The following is a 26,685-nucleotide window of genomic DNA, read 5'->3' as shown; positions in this document are numbered from 1 at the left end:
TACTGTATTTTTCCTTTGGTCAATAAAATATATATTCCTTCAAACCAGGACAAAGAAACCGACAGTCACCCAGAGCTTTATGCCACCGCGCATCCAAACAAGCGGCGGACTACTGCTAATGTTGTGTTCAGGTAGCCATGGAATATGTGTTAATCCCTCACTCTGTTGCTGCTTCCCACCTCCAACCCACATACTAATTCTATATAACCTAAAAACCAAGTACCAAAAATCAACATACTGTATTTTGTACGATTTCCAATTAACAGAAAATCATGCGAGACGTACTGCGTCCATCAAACTGTGATTTAGGAATGTCACTGCCAATCAACAGCACACTGAAGAATGACTCTGGCGAGTATGTGTGCTGTCTGGTGGGAGTACACTTTGAGAACATACATACTTATTGACGACCTGGTTAGAATCAGTGTGTGTGCACCTGAGACACACTGACAGGTCTGTGGTCAGAGTTCAAAGTATCCTACAATCTGTCCTTTGACTGTTTCATGGATTCATTTATTCAGGCTGACATGTCATACACACACACACACACACACACACACTCAAGGAAGGAGAGAAAAAGATGAAAGACAGTCACATACAAAGCAAAGATAAAAAGATTTAAAAAAAAGAACAGACAAGTGTATCAGATCTGCCAACCATGAGGTTCAGTCTGCAGCAGCTCCTGCTGCTCTCATGGTCGCTCCTTGGGAGTGTGTTGTGTGATCCAGGTTGTATTCAGAGTGTGTTGTGTGATCCAGGTTGTACTGGGAGTGTGTTGTGTGTGATCCAGGTTGTACTGGGAGTGTGTTGTGTGTGATCCAGGTTGTATTCAGAGTGTGTTGTGCGTGATCCAGGTTGTACTAGGAGTGTGTTGTGCGTGATCCAGGTTGTACTAGGAGTGTGTTGTGTGATCCAGGTTGTATTCAGAGTGTGTTGTGTGATCCAGGTTGTACTAGGAGTGTGTTGTGTGTGATCCAGGTTGTACTGGGAGTGTGTTGTGTGTGATCCAGGTTGTATTCAGAGTGTGTTGTGCGTGATCCAGGTTGTACTAGGAGTGTGTTGTGCGTGATCCAGGTTGTACTAGGAGTGTGTTGTGTGATCCAGGTTGTACTCGGAGTGTGTTGTGTGATCCAGGTTGTATTCAGAGTGTGTTGTGTGATCCAGGTTGTACTAGGAGTGTGTTGTGTGTGATTCAGGTTGTACTAAGAGTGTGTTGTGTGTGATTCAGGTTGTACTAGGAGTGTGTTGTGTGTGATCCAGGTTGTACTGGGAGTGTGTTGTGTGTGATCCAGGTTGTATTCACAGTGTGTTGTGTGTGATCCAGGTTGTACTAGGAGTGTGTTGTGTGTGATCCAGGTTGTACTGGGAGTGTGTTGTGTGTGATCCAGGTTGTACTGGGAGTGTGTTGTGTGTGATCCAGGTTGTATTCAGAGTGTGTTGTGTGATCCAGGTTGTACTAAGAATGTGTGTTGTACTGGGGAGAGTAGTCTGATACTGGTCGTGATGCTGGAAATGTCCAAATCTGGTGGTCTCGCTGTCTTGTTTTAAGTCCCTTGTCGCGTCCCTCTCCTCTGGGCCTGTGTCCCCTGCACATCGGTCTGTCGTTGGGACAGGGGGCATCCAGAGTCCTGGCTGAGCAGGGAGCTCAGAGAGCACAGAGAATCTGGGCCGATAACATGGCAGCAGCAGCGCTGCCCGCCGGACCAATCAGTGCCGCGCTGTGCTCGACAGAAGGGAACGAGCATGCGCGTTCCTGGCTGCATTGGCGCGGTCACGCAGCTGGTTGTGCTGTCACGAGCCTTATTCGAGCCGCGGAGAGGAGGCTGGAGAATTAGAGCGGACATCAATAATACAGGACATCTTATTTACCGCGTTTACTGCGTGATAACGAGAGCAGGGCTAGCACTTCATACCGCTGCTCGGCCGTTAAGACTCTCTGCCGAGAGACCGAGACCAAGCGATTCCGGTCAACCAGTGATGTATTCCAGCATTTGAATGATTCTGCTAGCCAGCTAGCTAGCTAGCTGTTGAGCTAGCTGTACGCTGCGTGACTCGGGAGTAAGTCAACCTTAAATTATCGGACGTTATTCTGATTAACACACCTGACTGCGTCCACCTAAGTGACATCCAAACCGTGGGTGATTTTAACATCAGTCGGTTGGTGCTGTAGCTGTCGTGCGCGTCGCTTGTTTGCTAGCAAGATAAGGATTGAATGAAATAACGCTAGCTTACCACAGGCAGCGGAAACGAGCCAGTTAACAGGGATAACGTTAACTTATCCTGCTGCTGGCTGATCCACCGTCATCCAGCTAATCTAGCACATGCTATCTGAACTAGCCACCCATAGGCACACAGTCCGCTCGGTAGGTCACCGACAGTCATAAAGTTGTAGCTAACGACCGGACCTGCGAGGTAGCTAACCATTACCAAACGTCAAGTTGGCCATCTTCCGCTCCAGTCCAGTGTGAAAGGCTGACCAGCGCCAGGTCGTTTTTACGGATAAGGCCGGAGTGAGGACAGAAACCTGCAAACATGCCGGCTGTGTCGAAAGGAGATGGAATGCGAGGATTAGCAGTTTTCATTTCGGACATTAGAAACTGTAAGTGACATTTCTTTATTTCACTGGCTAATTTGTACCATTTAACGGCAGTAGTATCAGGTGACACTGTACCATTTTACATGCTGCACTGAAATGGGGGGGGGGGGGGGCGGGGGGGGGGCACTAACTACTCTATAATGTCACAATTAATACAACCAGTGTGTACACCATTTACCACCACTTAACTTGCTGCAGCAGAACCGAGAGCCCGATGCTTAGATTCAGAAATCGGATCCTGTCCTCGGGCTGGTTGTGGCTCAGGTCAGACTGACATCACAAACATCTGCAGGACATTAGAGATCCAGATGTCGAAACTAATCTGGGGAACAGAGGTTCACTTCACAGCCGAGAGACAGTGTTGTATCATTGTAAGATGACGGTATGACAGGCCACAGTAATAAGACCCACTGCAAAGAAGACGGCGGTCTGTCAGCAGGATAAAACCAGGAGACCTCCTCCCCCACCCCCCACCCCATCAGACTGGACCGCTGCCACAATCCACTGAGCAACATTAAATTAACATAGCATTATGACATAAACAATGTTCGATCAATGCTGTAAGATGTGTTAGTGAACGGATGAATTTTAGCCCAGTCAGACAAAGTGGCTGTCATTTCAGAAGTCTGTACCTACATACCTTTTCTTTCAATTATATGTCTTGATATTATTTTTCCCTGTGATTGTGTGATGTCACTTTTTTTCCAGTTCTCCAGTTATTGTCACTGGGTGATGGCGTTGACGTTGCAGAACAGCGCCATCTAGTTTGGAGTGATTAGTTGTTGCAATATGTGATGTTTTAAAAGAAGGCAAATGGTTGCTATTGGGTTTAGTCTAGTTGATCGGTGACAGGCAGTAATGATCTGTGATGGTCCAGGTTTCGTTGTGACTGAAACCCCCCTCCACTCAGAAATATGTTTTTGTCAGTGTCTCTTCTCTTGGATGTTTGACCTTCACTGAAATCAAAAAGATTTTTATGTTCATTAATTCTTTCAATCAGGGAGGAGGCATAGATGTAAAAACCACATCAGACACATTATTCAGAGTGGAGTATTTTCACATTCATTTGCAATATTGTGAAGCTATTTTCTTTTGATACTGTGATTGATTTCAACCACATTAACCAGACCTGACTGCTGTAGGATGAGGTCCTGGCTTAGATCTATGAGGACGATATTAACTAAATGATTGACAGGATATGTATGATACTCAACTGAGAGATTAGCCACTGAAACTGACACCATTTAGTCACCAGAGGAAAATTTTCAGTGCATCTTACAGACTTCTAAGATGCACTGGTGGTAAAAACATGGAGACAGGTGGGGTTACCTGTACCAGTTTTGAGTTTGACACAAAGGTCTGTATTTAACATCAGTGAAATACAAGCTCCTGTTTCTATTTGATATTAAACAAATGTAAGCCCTACAGCAAACACATGTGAATGGACTGTGACATTTTGTTTCATGAACTAAAACAACAGAAGAATTAAACCTAAATGTGGTACAATCTGGGCACTGTTCTGTTTGTAAAGACTGTGACTCCATTAACTTGTTAGGACTAGTAAGAGAGGTCAAGAATTGTCATTAGGAGTTGTCAGCTGATGATGTTGTTTGAGGATGAGTGTTTATCACTATCCCATAGTCTCACAGTAAATATATGGTCATATTCAGCCACCCTACATGGAACAGAGAGGAGACATCAAGGAAAACTCAGCCAGTCAAGGTTTTTCTCTGACCTGGAATCAGATATAAAATGGATCCAGCTGTGGGAACCCAACCCTTCAGCTGCTTGTTTATCTATAAACAGCCTTGTCTGTAGCTACCTGCCATATTACCTCTGACAACAGTGATCACAATGCACCCAATAATTATTTACCTCAGCATCTGAGCATTAACTCAGCTGAGGTTGTCGACTCCAGTAGACGTTACTGTTACTGCAGCTGTGGTCATTATCTGCGGGGTCACAGTGACCAGCTGTCAGGTCTGAGAAATGACAGCTGTAGATATGTTTGTCCGTTTAAAACCTAAGTGACTGCGGCATTTAGGCTTCAGTATGACTGCTTGTTTTTATTGTATTGCAGTGATCACTTCGTTGATACAGAATCATGTAGTCTGACTCAGTCCACATCAGTTACCTCTGCAGGTGTGACCAGACCAAACAGAGTGAATGTCAAGGAAATAAAATCTGACTTAATGTTTGTCCATTAAATATACCTTTCCCCTTCCCTCTTCTTTCTCTTTCTTCTCCTCTCTCCTCAGCTGGGTGTCACGTGTCTCCACTTCCTCTTTATGTAGTTTCAAATTAAAAGCCCTCCACAGAGTTGCGTGGCTTCATGACATTGCAGCAGCAGCATCAATAATAATTAATAGATGCACTGACACTTAGGAGTACAGTGGATGTAGTGGAGACAGTAAGTGAGTGAGTGAGATAGGGTCGGCCATTGCTCTCTGTCTGATTTCATCTGTATCAGGTCACTTCATTTGTCTAAAAATTCAAATCTGTGTAGAACCACCTGCAGCTAAGTGTCAAGTGTGTCTCCACTAGTTGTGTTGACCCATTGTGGAGTTAGTTTTGGTTGACCCACTAGTATCATCAGTCTGACAAATGTTTGCCAGGGTTAGAGTGAGGAAGGATCACACTGACCACCACAGATTGATTCTCTATTTTCTCCTTTTTCAAACTGGTGAACTTGTGTTTCATGGTGGAGCTGATTCTCTCTCTCTCTCTCTCTCTCTCTCTCTCACTCACTCTCTCACTCACTCACTCACTCACTCACTCACTCACTCACTCACTCACTCACTCTCTCTCTCTCTCACTCTCTCAGACACACACACACACACACACACACACACACACACACACACAAAACATATTGAGCAAACGAGAGAGAGAGATAGATGAAATGAGTTGAACCATGGACTTTGTGGTTTAGTGGCGTTTGCTGTGACCACTCACTCACATGAAAATCAAATAAATGACAGGCTGGACATTAAAGCCCCAACTGAGGTTTAAAATAGAAACATAAAAAAATACACACCTGCACAGGTGTAACATGAATGCCTGATAATTGTGTACCTTCTAGTGAGCTAGCCTCTTCAGACCGAAGCTCATGAGACGTGGTTGTTGCTGTCTTCAGTGTGTGTGCTGAGCCTTCACCTGCTATCTGTCTGACTGACTGACTGAGACAGAGCAGACTATCTGTGGTGAGCCTAATTAACATGGCCGCCCAGCTGGTGGTGGACTTCTTCTCTGCTCACTCTCATCAATTAATCTAATAATCACTGAAGTTTTATACACATTTAATAACATGAGAGCTTTGAAAGCCAAATACCCCACACTGAGATAACTTGATAAAGTTCTGTAACTGAAATACAGAGTACAGAATACAGATACATATTAAAGATACAGAGTACAGAGTACAGAGACATATTAAAGATACAGAGTACAGAGTACAGAGACAGATTACAGATTAGATTGCAGATACAGAGTCCAGATTACATATTACAGATGCAGATTACAGATACAGATACAGACACAGTTTACAGATTACAGATTACAGATTACAGATTACAGATACAGATTAGATACAGACACAGTTTACAGGTAAAGATACAGATTGCATGTATATTGAGTATATGTTGGTGCTTGTGGCTGTAAAGAGCAGCTGAGACATGTTTGTTGTTGGGTATAGCAACAAAGATTTAAATACAAGTTAAACGTTGAAGCAGCTGAGGTGCTTTAATCAGACAGGATAATACTAACCCATACATGACGCTTTTAAGAGCTGCTGTTATATGTGATGAAATGAAGACAACATGCTTCCATTAGTGAAGCAGTCACTAACCCTAACCCTGGGAGTGGAGGGAGCAGATTTGTTGGCCCTGGATCTTAGTTAATCCTGGTATTTATCCAGCCCAGGTGTCAGAACTCAGACACTCACTATGGTGGACTTGACTAATTTTTCATGTTAATGCACATGCACTGGATTGAAGCTGTGAGGAGATTTGAGGGACACAGCTGTGGAGCTATAATAAAACCAACTAGACCACGTAGGCCTACATCAGATATTGAAGATGATCATAGAGAGTCAGGCTCTGAGCACCTGCTTTCCAGAGACAGTGACCTCAAAAACCTGAAGTCTGTTTACAGCTGTTTACAGGTCCAATATGTCCATGTTTTAAATGCTGACACTGAACTGCTTCCTTTACCTTGTCAGGTAAGAGCAAGGAAGCCGAGATCAAACGGATCAACAAAGAGCTGGCCAACATCCGCTCCAAGTTTAAAGGGGACAAGGCTCTGGATGGCTACAGCAAGAAGAAGTATGTCTGCAAGCTGCTCTTCATCTTCCTGCTCGGCCATGACATTGACTTTGGACACATGGAGGCAGTCAACCTGCTGAGCTCCAACAAGTACACAGAGAAACAGATCGTAAGTCTTCCACCAGCTGTGCATTTGTAGAGATCTACCTGAATTTTACAAGTGTCCGGTATTTTCATTTGTCATGTCCTCATGGTTCCTGCTCTTTCACGTGTACCCATATGTTTTATTTTATAAATACTCAACATGATGACTAGTGTTTTTTCTACAGGGCACTTGAAGAATTCTGAGAGCTGTATTATTCCGTCCTTAGCCTAGTCCAGTCCACTGCACTTGTAGCTCCACACTTAACTCCTGAGCTGTCTCCTAAAAGTCAATGGGTCGATGCATCAGTGGAGAAGACCCCAGGCTGCACAGACCTTACTGGTGGAAGCAGAGCTGGGTGATGGGGGTGATGGGAACAGAGGGCAGCATCATTCACTCCCTGCTGTGTCAGCTACATGTGCAGGGAGTGAACAATGAGCTTGTCCTGTTTGAAGTTAAGTTGTAATGATGAGGAGACATGAGTAGAGTGTGTGTAGAACGTGTATAGAAACAAAAAGTATAGATAAGAAAACGAACCAACCACAGACACCTGACCAGTTACTAACTAGAGATGAGAAACCAGCCAACTGAGACCCTGACCCAGGTTCTGCTCCAGGTCCATCACCTTTACCAAAGCCTCTGTGGATGATGATCAGAGGGGTTCCCAGACCCCATTTTGAGAACCACCGCTATAAGCCACTACTTTAAGAAGTAGATGAAGCCAACCATGTTACTTAATTCATGTCTAAGGGGATGAAGACTCTGAACCAGGACTTTAGACAGACCGGTAAATCCGACCCTCTGCTCATGTTGATCCATCAGATCTAAGGTTTCTGACTCAGTGTTGACACAACTAGAAATCAATGACCTGTGTGTCATCGGCCACACACTGGCCTCAGTCAGAGTATCATGCTAGGTATCAGCTAGCACAGTGTTGTCCTAATACATGCAGTACTCTGGTGCCCTACCTGACCCAGAATGGATGTCAGGTCCAAATTCTTAGTTCATGGTCAGGTCCACTTTCTTACTGTGAGTTTAGAGACTGTGTCTCTGTGAGCACAAATTTTTGAAGCACAGCCTGGATCCTGAAGACGACATAGAATAATATTTTTATAAGTCAGATTATTATCTACACCAAACTGTACAAGCTCACAGATCATCTAGTTTCATGTGAGAACTGTTGCAGAGCTTCTCTGCAGTGACATGACAAGTGATTTACAATGATTTCAAAGAATTTATCATGGTCTCCAGTTTGCACCAGTGGGTGCACCAGTGGTACATAAACTGGTACACTGGAACAGTTAATTTTGACACTGAAATCAAAGTGTTCTTCCTCTGACAGCCATTAAAACAGGACACAGTCTAATGGAGTTGTTAAAGCAGAACAAGCTCAGCACGGTGGCTGTTTCCTGACTCTGTCTGATGGACCGTTTTCTCAGGAACAGGAAGTGCTGAGTTAGCAGAATAACATTGAGTCAGGATCCAAGTGGTTTGAGAGGTGAGTGCTGTACCAGCAGAAGTAGTCCTGAGACCAATTCCTCCAGTGCCTCAGAGTGTGGACATGTCTGAGAGGAGAAGAGATGATCTGTGCCAATAACTAAACACTGAAGATCTATGGTTATTGATCACTGACCAGTAAAAACCTTGGACTCAGTGATGGTCTTCTCCTCTGTACCAGTGTCAGGCAGCTGACACTGGTACAACCCTAAATTCCTGACTCCTAAGTCCTAACCCCTAACTCCTGACCCCTGACCCTGAGTTGTGTGTTAGATGATGTTGGTCAGAGGTCAGTGATGGACTGTTACTGTGACACTGGTTTATAATAACAGTCAGTAATGAGTGAGGTGCAGGTTATAGGTCTGTTATCTGTCATCACATTATTATTGTAATTGTCACTGTCAGAACAAATGAGGCCCCAGAGAAATGACATCAGTTGACATGTAGAACTATACTATACTATACTATAGAATAGAATATTTATTGTCGTTATACAAAATTGTACAATGAAATTCTATTTGACTTTCCCAGTGCAGTAAAAAACATTTAAAAGGCTTAAAAAACATAAAAAAAAAATATATATATACTATGCTACTGTGTATACTACACCAACGGTTTTCAAAGTGTGAGGCACGCCTCCTCTGGGGGACGCCAGAGAACTTGTCACGATGCAGTTGTCACTTTAAGGATGCATTGTCAATATGTGTCTACTGAACACATACACTCTGTTGCACAAGCAGAGTGAGCTGACAGTGTTTGGATCAGTCAGGTTGAACATTATAACACAACCTCGGAGGGTCGAGCTCTGTGACATGTTGTTACACAATATTAAGAGATGTTCATGACACATGAGGCTCTGCAGAGAAGTGTTCTTTTTACTACTGTACTAACCCTACATTGTAGAGTGTAGTGTAGTATAAATACTATAATATACTGAACTATACTATACTACACTGTACAGTACTGTACTATACTGTACTACACTACACTACACTGTACTGTACTGTACTGTACTATACTATACTATACTATACTGTACTATACTGTACTACACTGTACTATACTATACTATACTACACTACACTACACTATACTACGCTGTACTATACAATATACTGTATATACTATACTGTACTATACTATGTACTGTACTATATACTGTATACTATATATACTATACTATACTATATTATACTACACTACAGAGTGGTGATGTTTCACACACACTCAGTCAGCACAGGCTCATGATGTGGAGGCTGTAGGGGGTGGAGGTTGATGTGGGTCCATGATGGCCTTCTCCATTCACATCAGTGAGGGGGGGGACCTGTCAGAGTAACTACAGTCTGATGTACAGGACTGTTGAACCAGACTAGTTTGACCTGATGCTCTGGACCCTGACCCTGTACAGGTTTTATCATGAACTGTACTCTGGTCTCCTCTGTTACTCCAGGGCTACCTGTTCATCTCAGTGCTAGTCAACAGCAACAGTGAGCTCATCCGTCTGATCAACAACGCCATCAAGAATGACCTGTCCAGCCGTAACCCCACCTTCATGTGCCTGGCTCTGCACTGCATAGCTAACGTGGGGAGCCGAGAGATGGCCGAGGCCTTTGCCAGTGAGATCCCTCGGATCCTGGTCGCTGGGTGAGTGTGGAGGAAGTCTGATGAATAACTTGATGTTTCTCGTGTGAGTGATGAAGCCACAGATTACTGGGACTTAACTCACCTGCTGGTCATGTGACTGATTCACCTCAGGGACACAATGGACAGTGTGAAGCAGTCAGCTGCTCTGTGTCTGCTGCGCCTCTACAAGACCTCTCCTGACCTGGTGCTGATGGGGGAGTGGACGTCACGCGTGGTTCACCTGCTCAATGACCAACACATGGTGAGAGCAAACACCCTACCCCACTCCCATTATCAGACTGTTTTCACAGTATACTATACTGTTTTCACAGTCTGATAATTTACATGTTAATGACAGGAAATTAAGAAGAACTTAATTAAGTTAAATGTAAACATCAGAAATGATCCTGAACATCCTGCAGCTTTGTTGTGTCTTTTTCTGAATCTTAAGTGGAGGTTTATAAGAGATTAAATGGTTAAATCTGTTAAGTGTGTGTGTGTGTGTGTGTGTGTGTGTGTGTGTGTGTGTGTGTGGGTGGGTGTGTGGGTGGGTGGGTGGGGGGGGGTTTAGGGTGTGGTGACAGCAGCCATCTCTCTCATCACCTGTCTGAGCCAGAAGAATCCAGATGAGTTCAAGACCTGCGTTTCCCTGGCTGTTTCCAGACTCAGCAGGGTGAGTGAGTGTGTGTTCAGTGTATATATTTTTTACATATTCTTTTTACCACTAACCTACAGGTATTATCTCACTGGGAGCACACCTGTCAGTAAACAGAGAGTCAGCTGTGACCTGGTTTTAGCTGGTCTAGGACCAGAGCTTCATAGAAAGCACTGTTGTCAGTCATTAAAGCTCAGCTGCTCAGACAGATGTGTAGCCTGACCTCGCCTGCTCCTGACTCTGTGTGTGCTGATCTGAGGACGTTGGGCAGTGTGTGGAACAGGTTCAGGTTTAAATGACCATGAATAACCTGAGAACGGATCCTGTTGGTTCTCCAGATCGTGTCGTCAGCCTCCACTGACCTGCAGGACTACACCTACTACTTTGTGCCGGCACCGTGGCTCTCCTGCAAGCTGCTGCGCTTGCTGCAGTGCTACCCTCCACCAGAAGATGGTGCTGTCAAGGGCCGTTTGGTGGAGTGTCTGGAGACCATCCTCAACAAGGCCCAGGAGCCCCCCAAGTCCAAGAAGGTCCAGCACTCCAATGCCAAGAACGCCATCTTGTTTGAGGCGATCTCACTTATCATCCACTACGACAGGTGAGTGTTCAACAACACGAGCCTGCAAAACAACAGACACACAAAATCAAGCAGCTGACACACAGCGAATGGTGATGGTGTTTCAGCTGTGACTGGGCAGTGGAACATCTTCAGCCTGAATGAGTGAATGATGCATTTCCTTTCTCTCTGTTGTGTAAAGTTCCAGTGTCTGATGTTAATGTTGAACGTGGCCATAGGTTCAGACAACAAGGTAAAAAGTCTGAGAGGTTCAGGGCTCAGTCTGATCTCCAGGTTGGTCTACAGCTCATCACAGATTCATTTCCCTCTCCCTGAACTGTCTCCTTTAGTAGGGTCATAGACATTTAATGTTCAGGTGTGACAAGTGTGTGTCTAATCAGCTGAGCTCACCACAGGTGGACTCAGGTTGAGGTGTAGAAACATGTCAGAGATGATCAGGAGAGATGGAGGACCTCTGTCATAATGAGTGAAGACTGATGAGGGAGAACATGAAGTGGAATTTATCATCAGGCTGCAGCAGAACAACATGTGAATCAGACTCTGTGTTGAGTGACTGTTGATTCTAATCAGTGTGTTGTAGTCGGTTTAACCTCACCTTCTCTTGGATGAAGTCAGATTATTGCAGGATGTCATTAATTCATCGTCTGTACTTAACTGATCTCATGTTATTTTTACTTGATGACTCAGAATAAGTCTCACTCAGTCCAGATGTGACGAGCTGTTGTGTTTTTCTTCCTGGTCTTTTTACCTGGGCAGTGAGCCAAACCTGCTGGTGAGAGCCTGTAACCAGCTGGGCCAGTTCCTGCAGCACAGAGAGACCAACCTGCGCTACCTAGCTCTTGAGAGCATGTGCACTCTGGCCAGCTCCGAGTTTTCCCATGAAGCTGTGAAGACACACATCGAGACTGTCATCAACGCCCTGAAGGTGGAGCCTCACTCTAAACTACACACAGTGTTTAGATGATGACGTGTAGCAGACTTGTACCGGTCACCACAGCCTCACAAGTCTCATGAACCAGTCATGTAGCTGTGGTGTACAGGTCAGTGACTGTCTGTCTCTGTGTCTGCAGACTGAGAGGGATGTGAGCGTGCGACAGCGAGCAGCTGACCTGCTCTACGCCATGTGTGATCGCAGCAATGCCAAGCAGATCGTAGCTGAGATGTTGAGCTACCTGGAGACGGCGGACTACTCCATCAGAGAGGAGATGGTGGGTGTTAGTTTCATCATTACTCTGTAGAAGAGAAAACGTATAAGCACTGACAGACCCACTTCCAGTCCAACTCAGCAGGTCTCAGATGTTCCAACCTGATGAACCAGCTGATGAAGCTGTGACCTGTTGTCTTCCTCACTCAGGTGCTCAAAGTGGCCATCCTGGCAGAGAAGTATGCTGTGGACTACTCCTGGTACGTGGACACCATTCTCAACCTCATCCGCATCGCTGGCGACTATGTCAGTGAAGAGGTGTGGTATCGCGTCATTCAGATCGTCATCAACCGAGATGACGTGCAGGGCTACGCCGCCAAGACTGTGTTTGAGGTACCGCTACCTGAAGTCTAAACACAGAGCAGTGATAAAAAGGCTGGTGTTTAGCTGAGGAGGACACACTCTGAGGGTTGTTATGTTTGTCCTGGTTTCAGTCTCAGTCGTTACAGCCACAGCAAATAAACAGGACTGAATGTTAATGTTTCAGATTCATCATGTTTTTCTTTCAACTGCTGGTTCCTTATTTCATCAAAGTTTTCAGACTGTGTTTAGAAAATGTTTAAAGTTTGAGAACTTTGTTTTTTTTATTAAATGAAAAAAACACAAATTCATATTTCACACAACAAACACAAGTTTCATTCTCTTAAAACAGTTCATTCACTGTTTGTACAGTTTCAGTCTCTACAGTAACATTTAACTTGATGTCTGAGAGAACTCAGCTGTGAACGTGAGTGTTTTAATAGCTAATTGAGTTACACTGTTAAATGTGTGGTTGTATGAGCAGAGGTTGTTACTGCACCTGTGGGATGCAGCAGTAAAGCAGGTGTGAGATCTATAGTGACGCTGTGATGATCACAACCACTGTGATCAGATGTCAGTGACCTGAGTCTCTGTCCCCCTCAGGCTCTGCAGGCTCCTGCCTGCCACGAGAACATGGTGAAGGTTGGAGGCTACATCCTGGGAGAGTTTGGTAACCTCATTGCTGGTGACCCCCGCTCCAGGTATATTGGTCTTTGGTCTGTAAGGCACCAAACTGACTGTTGAAGTGGTAAATAGTAAGTTTGCTGTCCTGTTGTCCAGCCCCCTGGTCCAGTTCAACCTTCTCCACTCCAAGTTCCACCTGTGCTCCGTGCCGACCCGCGCCCTGCTGCTGTCAGCCTACATCAAGTTTATTAACCTGTTCCCAGAGACCAAGGCTACCATCCAGGAGGTGCTGCGCTGTGACAGCCAGATCCGCAACTCAGACGTGGAGCTGCAGCAGCGTGCTGTCGAGTATCTGAAGCTTTCCTCCATTGCTAGCACCGATGTCCTGGTTAGTCCTGATGATGATGATGATGATGATGTGAGTTTGTATGCAGCTTTCAGTCCGAACCCACAACACGATGCTCCTCTGCTCCTCTGCTCCTCAGGCCACTGTCCTGGAAGAGATGCCTCCCTTCCCAGAGAGGGAGTCGTCCATCCTGGCTAAGCTGAAGAAGAAGAAGGGACCTGGAGCCGTGTCTGTGACGGAGCTTGAGGACAACAAAAGGGAGGGCGGAGAGTTGAATGGAGGGGGCGACCGGGGTCCAGACACAGCAGCCATGGCTGCCTCTAACGCTGTAAGCAGACTGTCTCCAAACAGAGGGGCTGTCAGCTGCTTCATACACTCCGACAGCTGTAACTAAAGTACCTCTGTCTTTCAGTCCACCCCGTCACCGTCAGCAGACCTCCTCGGGATTCGCTCTGCTGCTCCCGTCAGCACTGCTCCAGCCAGTGCTGGCAGCTTATTGGTGGATGTGTTCTCTGAGGCAGGGCCCGCCGCACCCACTGCTGCTGTTAACGACGACGGCTTCCTAAGGTGAAAGATCTTCTCTTGATGAGCAGATGTAGAACCCAGTGTAAGCCAAAGTCCAGTATGAGAGGCCGAAACAGAGCTGATGAAGCCGTGTGGCTGCCAGAGGAGAGAGACAGAGACTGGACCAGAACTTGATCAGCTTTATGTTAGCTCATATTCATCCAGTAAGATATTTACAGGTCGGCCCGAGACCGGATCCAGACATCACTGATTCACTCAGTGTGTTCACCTGCACTTTTGTGAGAACAGGACCAGAGGAAAAGCCGTCACATCCAGTCACCGCTCAGGGATCTTAGACTTCTAATGACACAGTCTGCTTGTCTGCAGTCTTTGGTCTTCACACCTGTAAGAGTCCATTTAGAAACCTGGTTTCATGAACACATGAACACATAAAGTCCACCATCAGGCCTCTCTAGTCCCCCACCCGTTACAGAAACCAGGTTCCTCATCTCCATGACGATGAAGACTGACTGTACCTGTTACCTAAGTGCATGTAAACACACTGACTGTTCAGACAGGGGCTCTCATAGTGGACTGGCTGAAACTGGTGTTGGGCCTCAATGAGGGAGCATCCTGACGTAGTCATGTGCTATTGTCTCCTGTCTTCAACAGTTGATGTAAATAGTTTTGGTGTTTGTGGTGTGTTGCCGCTGTTAGTCCACTATACAACTAGTTGTAATGTGTCTGTGTGGGTTGTTGTTCTGTTGGCTCTGTCTTTCTCTGCTCTATCTTTGTCTGATATGGACCTGTCAACCTGGAGACAGCTGTAGACTGACAGCTCAGTTGGCCAAACACAGCTCCTGCTTTAGTCCTGTGCTGTGTATATAGTATTTAAATGTCCAGCTGATGATCAGAGGTATGTAGTCAATAGGTCATGTTATAGCGAGGTTAAATTATATGACAATACTAACCAGGGAGGAGCCCGTCATCAGTGTGGGGCAGTAACGTATCAGAGGAGGTTTATGGACCTCGGATGTGGTGCCGGTGTTACAGTTGGGTGGTTTGGGTCTTTCCCACAGCTGGATCAGTGTTACAGATGTTTCTGTGTTGGTACAAGATCTGTTTTCTAGAGCTACTGCTTGGAGGTTGGATGAAGAGGAGGACTCAGTTCAGTGATCAGATCCGGATGACTCTATCTACATGTTGTTCTCTTCTTGGGCACTGTTAGATCAATAACTTTGTTTCTAGCTGGAAGTTTGTGAGACAGACAGCTTCACTGACAGGAAGTGGTTCTGTTAAAATAAGTGGCCACCAGGTGACCATTACCATCTTAGAAATAAGGATCTATATGCTGTTTGAGCTGTGGAGTCGGTGTAAGGTCTAGTGTTGTAGGTCTACTCAGGTGATAACATACCAGGATGCTGTGGAGCTCCAGGTTACCAGACACCTTTCTGGTATCGGGTATCAATCGTCTGGTGTGAGGCAGAATCATAGCTGGATGTGTGTGTCTTTGACTCCACACACACAGTCTGAAGGAGTGACCATGACAGACTGAACTTCATGGTTGGCAGGTCTGCTACACTTGTCTGTTCTTTTTATCTTTGCTGTGTATGTGACTGTCTTTCGTCTTTTTCTCTCCTTCCTTTCTCTCCATTTCTGTGTGTGTGTGTGTGTGTGTGTGTGTGTGTGTGTGTGTGTGTGTGTGTGTGTGTGTGTGTGTGTGTGTGTGTGTGTGTGTGTGTGTGTGTGTGTGTGTGTGTGTGTGTGTGTGTGTGTGTGTTATTTGAATGTGTGTCTGTCTCCTGTTCCCTACCGTGATTGGACATTGACAGAGATCTGGAACAGCCCACCGAGACCTCTGATTCCCTATTGGTGGAGGGTTCTGGTGACTCGGAGTAAGGGCCCAGTAGTAACCTACAGGATTAGCTAGAAAAATACAAATATGACAGCACATATGTAGTCTACACTAGACTTTTTAATCTTTGATGAATATGTCATGCTTATGTACACTACATGAGCCATGAAGGTTTATAGAAAAGCACCTGACTCTACACATTCACTGATGCCTGATCTCAAACTCACTCAATCAGCTGTTCTGTCTTCTATTACCATCAGATGATTTGAGTAGATCCTGGCAGAACTACCTCTCATCAGACCCACTTCCAACAACTCAGTGAAAAGGCTCTGATAAACCCACTAACCGTGTCATTTATGTTATAGATAAAAGAAAGTTTAGCTGTAAGAACCTTGACATGGATTCAGCTCTATAGATTGTTTCCGATTAAATTAAGGGCACTGGAGGTGTAACCTGCAGCATCTTGGGCAGCTTTTCTTTTTATTATGGAACAAGGCACATTTCTATGAAATGGAGACATACAGCACAGTAGAGGTTTGACCAAATGATCCGGAAAAAAGTCCCCTCACAGTGCCTCCGAGATTAGAGATTAAGTTTTTAAAAGAAAACTACCATCAAATTCCTGAGGCAAAAGTTTCCATTCCACTGTAGCACAAGTTTTAACAGAATTTTCTGAAAATCAGCAAAACAACTGTACTCTTCTATCCACTATTCTGTGAATCTTAGTGGAGCACATCGACATAACAGTTGGCACAAATTCCTCAGTCGGTGTCATTGTTTTTTTGTCTCTTTACTGGAGTGAAAGCTTCAGTGGACATATAAGTCAGAGTTAATTCAGTAACTTTTTTCCATCACATGTTGTGGTATTTTGCTTTTATCAATACGCCAACTTTTCCACCTCGGCCATGTGTAAAAACCATTTTTCAAACTTTCTAAATCTCTACCCTTTTTTTTTTAATTTCAATCTGTTCATCCATTTTCTTCCACTTATTGAAGGTCATGTCACACTGGTAGCAGGTCAAGCAAAGTAGATTTCCAGCTCCTCATGGGGGATCCTGAGGCATTCCCAGGCCAGATGAGATATATAAAATCTCTAGCACATTCTGGGTCTACCCTGAGACCTCCAGCCAGTGGGATATGCCTGGAAAACCTTAAATGGAAAGCGCCCAGGAGGCATCCTAACCAGATGCCTCAACCATCTCAACTTACCCTTACGAACGCTAAGGAGCAGTGGCTCTACTCTGGATGTCAGAGCTCCTTAGCCTATCTCTAAGGCTGAGCCCACACACCCTGCAGAGGAAACTCATTTCATCTGATTGTATCCGCAAGCTCATTCTTTTGGCCACCATCCAAAGCTCATGATCACAGGTGAGGGTGGGAACGAAGATCGACTCAGAAATTGAGAGCTTGGTCCAGTACAACACCTCCTTTACTGCCGACACTGCACCAATCCGACCGTCGATCTCCCGTTCCATCCTACCCCCACTAATGACAAGACACCTTAAGCTCCTTCACTTAAGGCAGAAACTTCATCCCAACCCCAAGAGAGCAATTCACCATTTTCCAGAAGAGAACAATGGCCTTAGAGAGAATTATATTCTCTGTGAAGAGCAGGGAGGGAATTCTGAGGCTCCCAAACTGGGCACACTCCTCCCCCCGACTGCACCTTAAAATCCTGTCCATGACAGTCACAAACAGGATTGGTGACAAGGGACAACCTTGTTGGAGGCCAACACCCACCAGGAAAGTGTTTGACCTTCTTCTGAGACAGCCTTAGTTTGGTTATACAGGGACCACATAGGTCATAGCAACAACCACAGGACCCTGCACAGTTCCATCCACAAGATCCCCCGAGGGACCTAGTCGTAAGCCTTCTCTAAGTCCACAAAGCATATGTAGACTGGATGGGCAAACTCCCATGACCCTTCAAGTCTTGCCAGGGTATGGGTTGGTCCACACCACAGCAAGGACGGAATCCACATTGCTCCGAAACACCAACTCAGTTTCTGACCGGGCCCTGCCACCCGACTTCCATTGCACCCCGACCCGATGTTTATCCTTGTAGGTGGTGGACCCACAGGGAGGTGGCACCATGTAATTTATTTTGGCTGTGCCTAACTGGACCCCATGGGCCAAGACCTAATCGCCAGTTCCTCAATGGCGAGCTCCCCTCCCAGGTATGGCTCCAAGAGGGTGCCTCAGTTTCCCTAATCGGGGTGAGGTGACGCAGTCTCGAAATTGGCCAACCATCAGGTGGTTTTTGAATCTCTATAAGTTTGGCAACTCCCCTGGAACTAATTTGCCTTAGTAGACCCTACCAGGGGCTAAAGCCCCTGACAACTGCTTCTGAGATCACTGAGACACACAAATCCCTGCACCACGTTAAGGTGGCGATTCATGGAAGGGGCTAACATGAAAACAGTGAAGGGGTCTGAAGATTTTCTGAATGAACTATGAATATATAACATTGCTAACGTTCATCAAATGTAACATGCACCTGCAAACTTATAACCTCAAAGTCTCAATGCTGACAGCAGCCATTGTGAAGTAAGGAAAATGCAGTTCATGGCATCAAGCTCTATGTGTAGACTACATATGTGCTTTTAAACATGTCATCAGTGCCTGAATTGTAGTGCAGTTTGTCTGCATGTGGACAGTCAATAATGTTCTTTTGTCCAGCACAGAGGACTAGAAATGAACCAGTGACTGGGGTTAAAGTGCTGACTGCAGAGTCCTGCTGCCTGTCAGATTTATGAATTATGGCCCTTTTTGAATGTTGTTGCCCTAGTTTTCAGCACTGCAGTGTTCACTTAGTGTGGATGTAAACAAACTGAAGTGAGAGGTGGAAGTCTGCACTTTACCCTCATGGATAGTGTTTCATTTCTTATTCAATGTGCTGTAGTACAGAGCTAGAACCACACAAACTGTCCACATATATGCTGAGTGCACTGGACACAGTAGAACTACCCAGCAGATACCTTTCATTGTGTAATGATATCATCTTTGTACAAACTTCTTTTACTAACAACCACTGCATTTTATCCTTTTATCCTCTTTTCTTCTTCTCTGGTGTTTTTTTTAACCAATCTCTATCACACTGTCACTGTACTGTGGTGAATGGATGGCTTCTCCCATTTCTGTCTGTATCATCCTCTGTCCTACTGTCTATCTGTATCATCCCTCCTCTGTCCTACTGTCTATCTGTGTCATCCTCTGTCCTACTGTCTTTCTGTATCATCCCTCCTCTGTCCAACTGTCTGTCTCTTCATCCCTGTGCTATCCTGTGGTCTCTCAGCTCTGCTCCTCCCTCTGAGGATCCTGCTCCTCCTCTGTCTGAGGCAGACGAACTTCTTAACAAGTAAGGCTTTTCTCTGTGTGTGTTTGTCATGTGTTTGCTTAGCTGCAGCTCTACATGGCTGCTACAGGAAGGGCTTGACAACCTGTCAAAATGAGAAACATAGAATATGTTCATAAAATGAAAATTCATGCACGAAATCCAAAATGACTGACTTCCTGTCTGCCAAATTTCATGAACATTGAAGGAAGTTTAGCATGACCCTGTGTGACCCATAGTAACATAACTGGGTCAGTGGCTCACAGAATGCTCCATGTAACGTCCAGCTAGACTTTGCTCCTTCAGTTAAACAGTGACCAGAGACTGTTGGTCTCCTTTTTCAGGACCATGGACTGAGTGTCTGTGTTGGCTCCAAAGGATTTTACCAAACACTTTGTTTGCTCTGGGGGAGCTGCTTCAGGAGTTATGCTTAATTATGAATGATACTGTGGAAACAGTGAGAGTAAAGTCACCTGACAAAAGTTACACCAGGAGCATCAAAGATCTGTTGAGACATGAACAAATTCTCATGATCTTGTATTGGTAAATTATTGATATCAGATGTTCCAATGTTCATGCAGGTGTTTCCAGATATGAGGGCAGACTGACGTCTCAGTGTTTAACCATAAAATGCCTCCATCCTGCAGGTTTGTGTGCAAGAACAATGGGGTTCTGTTTGAGAACCAGCTACTGCAGATTGGCATCAAGTCAGAGTATCGTCAGAATCTGGGTGAGTTCTCCTCGCCATCTCGTCAGGTTTGTCCACCTGTGGGTGTAGTGTGAGCGTGATTTGGTATTTGATGCTAAATAAGCATGGCCGGTGTTGTTTGTTTGTTTATTGATAAAAGGCTGTGGTCTGTGGCCGTGTGGTTTTGTACTTGGTAGGCACCGTCATCTGCTGGTCTGATGATTCAGGACTGGGTGATCTTATCCATAGTCAGACCCTGTGAAATTACCAGTACCTGATATGGTCACTTCAAACTAATAGACCCATCTGTTAAACAGAGGCTCTGGTTTAAAATCAGAGTGACCCAGGGCCAAAACAACTCCACTGATCTATACAAATATATATAGATTTTTTTATTACTGTAAACTCTTTTGTCCCCTTCAGGGTCCTGTAGGAATAATCACTCAGTTATTCCAGTGATCTCTCACCCTCTGATCTGTGTTCGTGATGCAGGCCCCTGGTCGGCCATATTTGACACATTAATGTGGGAAATGACATGCTAACAGCTGTGTCTGTCTCTTAGGGAGAATGTATCTGTTCTACGGTAACAAGACGTCAGTGCAGTTTGCCAGCTTCACCACCACAGTCAGCTGTCCTGGGGAGCTGCAGTCTCATATCCTGTTATATGTTCTGAAACCACCAGAGCTCCAACTGGGAGAACTGGGACACTGGGTTAAATACGATCACCTCTATCATCATAATGTCTGTATGAGAAGTGTAGGAAACCTCAACATCTGCACCTTGTCCTTGTATAACCAGGGAAGTTAAAGAGAAATCTTGTTAGAAAAATACACAGATGGAGGTGACCATTTATAATTTATACATTTTATACATTACCTCCATGAGTCAACATTGTCTGTGTTAGCATGCTAACAGCTAGCTCTGGTCCACTTGGACCATCACTCTCTGATACGGAGTCACTGTTGTGTCCAGTCTGTCCAGAAGATGTAGCTGCTTAGAGGACGGATTATAGCCTCTTGTACTGTAAACACAACAGTGACTGAAGCTCTTGCCAAGACTGGTAAGTAAACGCCTGATAATGCTAACATTAGCTATGTAGCAATAGCTACATAGAATAACTTACATGTAGTTCCTTCATTAGATATATGGCACTTTGTCTTAGATTGATTATGCTAACGAGGAAATAACAGTTAACATAAAGGACAGGTCAGCTCAGTGTGGCACTTTGGTTCTTTAAGTCTGATAACAGGACCGGGAGAACAACAAACTTATTTTATCACCTTAGCTACCTCTGAAGAAACAGCCCACAGGCTCCATGATGGAGAGGTCCTCAGCAACAACACAATGTGACACCACCCACACAGCAGAGGACTACAGTTCTTCTGGTCTATATTAGAAAAATAGGTAATAAGAAATGATCAATAATGATCGATATCGACTGATATTGTGACAACACTTTTTGGTAGAATCACCAGCCCCACTGTGAATCTTATACAGTAACAGGGAATTCAGAGTGGATGAGTGAGTGTTATCACTCAGTTGCCAGCAGACCTGATAGCATGTCATAATGCTGGAGCTGATGTCAATGTGTGTGATGTCATTCTGCTCCTTGACAACTGGTCACAGCTCAATGTTCAGACCAAACCAGTGGAACCACTGGTTGAGGGTGGAGCCCAGATCCAGCAGGTTCTCAACATTGAGTGTCTGACTGACTTCTCTGACGCCCCCCTGCTTAACATCAAGTTCAGGTGAGTCTATACAACCAACCCAAGACCACTGCGTGAATCAGACTCAGTGAGAGTTCAGTGTGTGTGTGTGTGTGTGTGTGTGTGTGTGTGTGTAGGTATGGAGGGGCTCTGCAGAACCTGACCCTCAAGCTGCCTGTCACCATCAACAAGTTCTTCCAGCCCACTGAGATGGCCTCACATGACTTCTTCCAGCGCTGGAAACAGCTCAGCCAGTAAGTCTGTGTGTGTATCCGTGTCCTGATTGATGACAGATGTTCACTGGTCGATGACAGATGTTTGCTGGTTGAGGACAGATGTTCACTGATCAATCACAGATGTTCACTGATGACAGATGTTTACTGGTCGAACACGGATGTTCACAGATGTTCACTGGTGGATGACAGATGTTTACAGTTGTTTGCTGGTCGGTGACAGATGTTCTCTGATCGAACACGGATATTCACAGATGTTCACTGGTCAATGACAGATGTTTACAGACGTTCACTGGTTGAGGACAGATGTTCACTGATCAATCACAGATGTTCACTGATCACAGATGTTCACTGATCGATGACAGATGTTCACTGATCGATGACAGATGTTCACTGATCGAACACAGATGTTTACTGGTCGATTACAGATGTTCACTGATCGATGACAGATGTTCACCAATTGAACATGAATGTTCACTCGCTGCTGAATCAAACCCAGTCTCTAATGCTTCAAATTAAAAGCTTAGAACTGGCCAGATTCCTTTATTGTGAAAAACAAATCAGATGAAGAGTGTTTGTCACAGAGTGAGTTAGCAGAGTTAGCAGTTAGCTGTCACTCACTTCAAACCACCCCCATGTAGAAACCTGAAGTCTGTGTGTCTCTCCCCTCAGGCCTCAACAGGAAGCACAGAAGATCTTCAAGGCCAACCACAGCATGGACACTGAAGTCCTGAAGGCCAAGGTATGTCACATACTCCTGCTTCACCTTCCTCTTCTAATCAGACCTCCTCAGAAACACCTGTCAGCAGAGAGAGGGTGTGTCTTTACCTGTGTCACCATCAGGACGTCTGTCACCTCACTACATACAATGAAAACCACAGAGAAAAACCCTCTGGTAGTTGGTTCAGGTTCACTCTGAGATCCTTTCACTGTCTCCTTCATCCCTTGTAATGTGTGTGTGTGTGTGTGTGTGTGTGTGTGTGTGTGTGTGTGTGTGTGTGTGTGTGTAGCTGCTCGGACTAGGAATGGCCCTGCTGGACAACGTCGATCCAAACCCAGAGAACTATGTGTGTGCTGGAGTGATCCAGACCAAGGGCCAGCAGGTCGGCTGTCTGCTGAGACTGGAGCCAAACGCCCAGGCACAGGTAGAGCAGACACACAACACTCTACACTGATACACAACAGTATGTAAACACTACACTGATACACAACTGTGTGTCAGGTGTGTCAGAACACCTGAGGTGAGCCACGTCTCCTTACTGTCAGGTCTCGGGATCTGGACTGAGACTAGTTTTAATCCCGCTCTACTTATGAAACCAGGTTCTACATGTGAACTAGTTTCTTTACACAAACCTTATCAATCTGGCTGTTAAGGTCTCCAGACCCAGACCTGATTCAGGACCAAGGTAAGACCAGTCTCATGAGATCTTGGGTCCTGCTGGTCTTATTTTCAAAGTTATGGATCTGAATTCAGACAGACAGACAGACAGGATCTAAGTCAGTTTTCATGTGACAGTTTATAGTTTCACCAAAGAGCGTGTGTGTGTGTGTGTGTGTGTGTGTGTGTGTGTGTGTGTGTGTGTGTGTCTGTCTGTCTGTCTGTCTGTCTGTCTGTCTGTCTGTCTGTCTGTCTGTCTGTCTGTCTGTCTGTCTTGTCACTGTGTGTCTGTGTGTGTATGTTCCACAGATGTACCGTCTGACTCTGCGCTGCAGTAAGGACTCTGTGTCCCGGCGTCTCTGTGAGCTGCTGGCCCAACAGTTCTAGAGTCCAGACCTCGGCCAAGACCAGTTCTCCCACCACCCCCACCAGCGACCTGGCCCTCAGCCCTCCAGCCCCCCCACCCCAGCAGAGTCTTTGAGTAAAAAAGGTGTAACCGACATAAGGGAAAAGCAGCCGCTGCAGCAGCAGCGACCAAGTTATTCTCATCCTGTCCCACATTCTGTTTATTAACATGATGCTACATCCTTGTTTTTGTTGGTGTTTACCTGTGTAGCTTGTGTGTGTGTGTGTGTGTGTGTGTGTGTGTGTGTGTGTGTGTGTGTGTGTGTGTGTGTGTCCGTGTCCCATAGTTGTTCTGGGGTCTCATTCTGTTTAATCCTGACTGCTCTGTAGTACTGATGCTGTGTGTGTGAGTGTGTGTCCTTTTGAATTGGTAGAACATTCCGTGAAGTCAGATGGGAGAAGCTGTTTAACGCACACATGCACTCACCCCCTCCTCCACACACACACACACACACACACACATACACAGGTATATGGTCTCTATCCATGACTCCTTGTGGTTCTGGTAGAACCCACCAATGAAGTGGGACCTGAGGGTCCAGGATTCTGATTTCTGTCAATCATTCCCAGTGAAAATGCACTTAAGGTGCTGGGATCTGATCCAGCATGACCCCCCCCCAGTATAAACTAGTCCCTCATTTCAATGAAGTGCTGACTCTGTTGTTGTTGACCTGTTGTAAATATGTGGACCGCCCCCATCCCCCCGCTCTGAGACATTCCCACTGTCATGCTTGTTTTGAGGCTTGTGGTCAGATGACCCTTCCAGGGATGAGACCTGGTGTTTAAACAGACTCTGGACCTGTTTGAATCTGTCTCATCTGTTACCTGGGAGACGGCTCCAGGTGCTGAGAGGCCTGAGGAAGCTGATGAGGAGGGTTCTCTTCACTGACGTCTGTTATCCTGTGAAACTGAAACACAGGTGAGCCCCAGGTTTCACCGTCAGGATTCAGTTTTACAGGAGCAGGACTTCAGGGATCTGGACTCACTGGTGGTTTTAAGGTGTGTGTGTTTGTGGTTCCCTCCTCTGGTGAGTAGCAGTGCATGGCTGCTTCACCAGCTGTTCCACAGCTGTGGAGGAGACAGACCCAAACAGGAAGACTCATCCTGAGAGAGGGCACCACATCTGCACACACCTGTAGATTCATGCCCTCTGAAGCAGCCTCACCATGATCACAGCTTAGTGGTCAGCCTCTGTCCAGATGTTGAATCCAGCACCAACATCTGTACAACGGAGGATCTCTGTCTGAACACACAGTGTGACAGATGTGTCCAGCTGTGGAGCTGCTCCCAGGCTCCTGTCACTCAGGTACTGAGGTTGCGGGAGAGGACAGGATGTCAGACACCCAGACGTCCATGACAACTACTGGGACTCAGAGTGTGTGAGTATGTAAGAGTGTGTGTGAGAGTGTGTCAGCAGGTAAAAAAGCCTAAAGACATTTCTAATACCTGGTCACACGACAGTCTGTGGCTGCACAGCATCACAGGACATTGAACTTTGTAGTGGAAATCATAGTCATTGTGTCATTCTGTGAGTGTGTGTATGTGAGTGTGTGTGTGTGTGTGTGTGTGTGTGTGTGTGTGTGTCTCTGCAGTATCCACTAGCTAAAGCAGCCTCATGTATCGGTGTTAAGAACCTGTCCAATACCTGTGTTAGAATAAGATTTACTCTGTAATGAACAAATGTGAAAGTAAAACTATGCCATATATCCAACAGCACGCCTCCTGTCTCTTTGTCTCTCTTTCTCTCACACACACACACACACACACACACACACACACACACACACACACACACACACACACACGAACAGGAGCAGCAGCAGGGCTGCGTGAATCAGTGGTGGAACAGTTCAATTTTCTCAGGTGTGTGAAGGGTGCGCTCCATGTTGGCAGCAGGGGGTGGGGCTCTCCCTGTGGCCACTCCAAAATGAGTCATGAGTGTGGTACTGTCAGATCTATACCCTGCAGAATGAGGAGAGAGAGAGAAAGCTCAGTGCATCATGGGAGTTCCCCCAGCAGTCTATGCCTGTAGCCTAGTCACCTGAGCCAGCTCCAACTATAAGCTAAGGCTCTGATCCTGGACCCAGCCTGGGAGCTGGATCCACAACAGAGGAGCCTGATAGCTGATCGCCGAGTTCCTGGGACATCCTGATAATACAGAATTCAGCTTCCTTTAGAGACAGGAACTTTCTGATTTTCGGAATAATAAAAGGGCTGCCCTAAAGACTTGCTTTATCTGTGAAGTAAAGGACATGTCCTAATCAAAAATGACCCTAAGGTTTCTGGCTGGCCACGGTTATCCCATCCAGAGTAAGTATATTATCACAGTGTATTTCTGAGGTGTTTGGGGCCAAGTACAATAACTTCAGTTTGTTTGACTTTAGTAAAAAACTTCTGGTAATCCAGGTTTTTATGTCCTTAAAACTCACATGAAGCTTGGCTACCTGGTTAGTCTCACCTGGCTTCATGGATAAGTACAGCTGGGTGTCATCTGTATGACAATGGGCATTTATCTAGTGCTTCCTAATAATCTTTCCTAGAGGCAGCATATTTGGGGTGAAAAGTATTGGTCCTAGCACAGAACCTTGTGGAACTCCATGACTGACTTTATTGTGGATAGAAGAGTCATTAACATGAACAAACTGAATCTATCTGATGTGTCTGACTTAAACCAGCTTAGTGCGGTTCTCTTAATGCCAATGACATGTTCTAGTCTCTGTAATAGAATCTTATGATCGATGGTGTCAAATGCAGCACTA

General features: G+C 45.5%; 1 protein-coding gene across 3 annotated transcripts; it reads left to right on the top strand.

Annotated features, from left to right (window-relative positions):
* The first annotated feature begins 1,758 nt into the window (after window positions 1–1,758).
* ap2a1 (adaptor related protein complex 2 subunit alpha 1) lies at window positions 1,759–25,637 on the top strand. 3 transcript variants are annotated; one of them, XM_071501368.1, is made up of 22 exons: window positions 1,759–2,599; window positions 6,813–7,024; window positions 9,945–10,138; window positions 10,250–10,379; window positions 10,689–10,790; window positions 11,111–11,370; window positions 12,106–12,274; window positions 12,420–12,557; window positions 12,704–12,886; window positions 13,457–13,554; window positions 13,634–13,865; window positions 13,963–14,151; window positions 14,236–14,390; window positions 16,160–16,222; window positions 19,478–19,540; window positions 20,164–20,246; window positions 20,767–20,846; window positions 21,819–21,952; window positions 22,048–22,164; window positions 22,816–22,885; window positions 23,154–23,288; window positions 23,831–25,637. In XM_071501368.1, the coding sequence occupies exons 1-22, from the start codon at window positions 2,533–2,535 to the stop codon at window positions 23,906–23,908; spliced, it is 2,952 nt and encodes a 983-aa protein (XP_071357469.1). In that variant the 5' UTR covers window positions 1,759–2,532; the 3' UTR covers window positions 23,909–25,637. The 3 variants fall into 3 exon arrangements, with proteins under 3 accessions (XP_071357469.1, XP_071357470.1, XP_071357471.1); XM_071501369.1 differs by lacking the exon at window positions 16,160–16,222 and having other exon boundaries at window positions 1,760–2,599; XM_071501370.1 differs by lacking the exons at window positions 16,160–16,222; window positions 19,478–19,540 and having other exon boundaries at window positions 1,760–2,599.
* The last annotated feature ends 1,048 nt before the right edge of the window (window positions 25,638–26,685 follow it).

Source organism: Trachinotus anak, unplaced genomic scaffold, assembly GCF_046630095.1.
Source record: "Trachinotus anak isolate AG129_WGS33_773 ecotype Australia unplaced genomic scaffold, CSIRO_AGI_Tana_v1 ptg000017l, whole genome shotgun sequence".
NCBI classification, from domain to species: Eukaryota; Metazoa; Chordata; class Actinopteri; order Carangiformes; family Carangidae; genus Trachinotus; species Trachinotus anak.
This window is presented reverse-complemented; position numbering and strand designations above follow the sequence as displayed.

Bases quoted from the DNA above. Each gene is read 5' to 3' on its own strand.
- ap2a1 (XM_071501368.1), top strand. From the start codon at position 2,533: ATGCCGGCTGTGTCGAAAGGAGATGGAATGCGAGGATTAGCAGTTTTC. The intron at 10,791-11,110 runs GTGAGTGAGTGT...TTGGTTCTCCAG, and splicing joins CTGTTTCCAGACTCAGCAGG to ATCGTGTCGTCAGCCTCCAC. The intron at 13,555-13,633 runs GTATATTGGTCT...CCTGTTGTCCAG, and splicing joins GCTGGTGACCCCCGCTCCAG to CCCCCTGGTCCAGTTCAACC.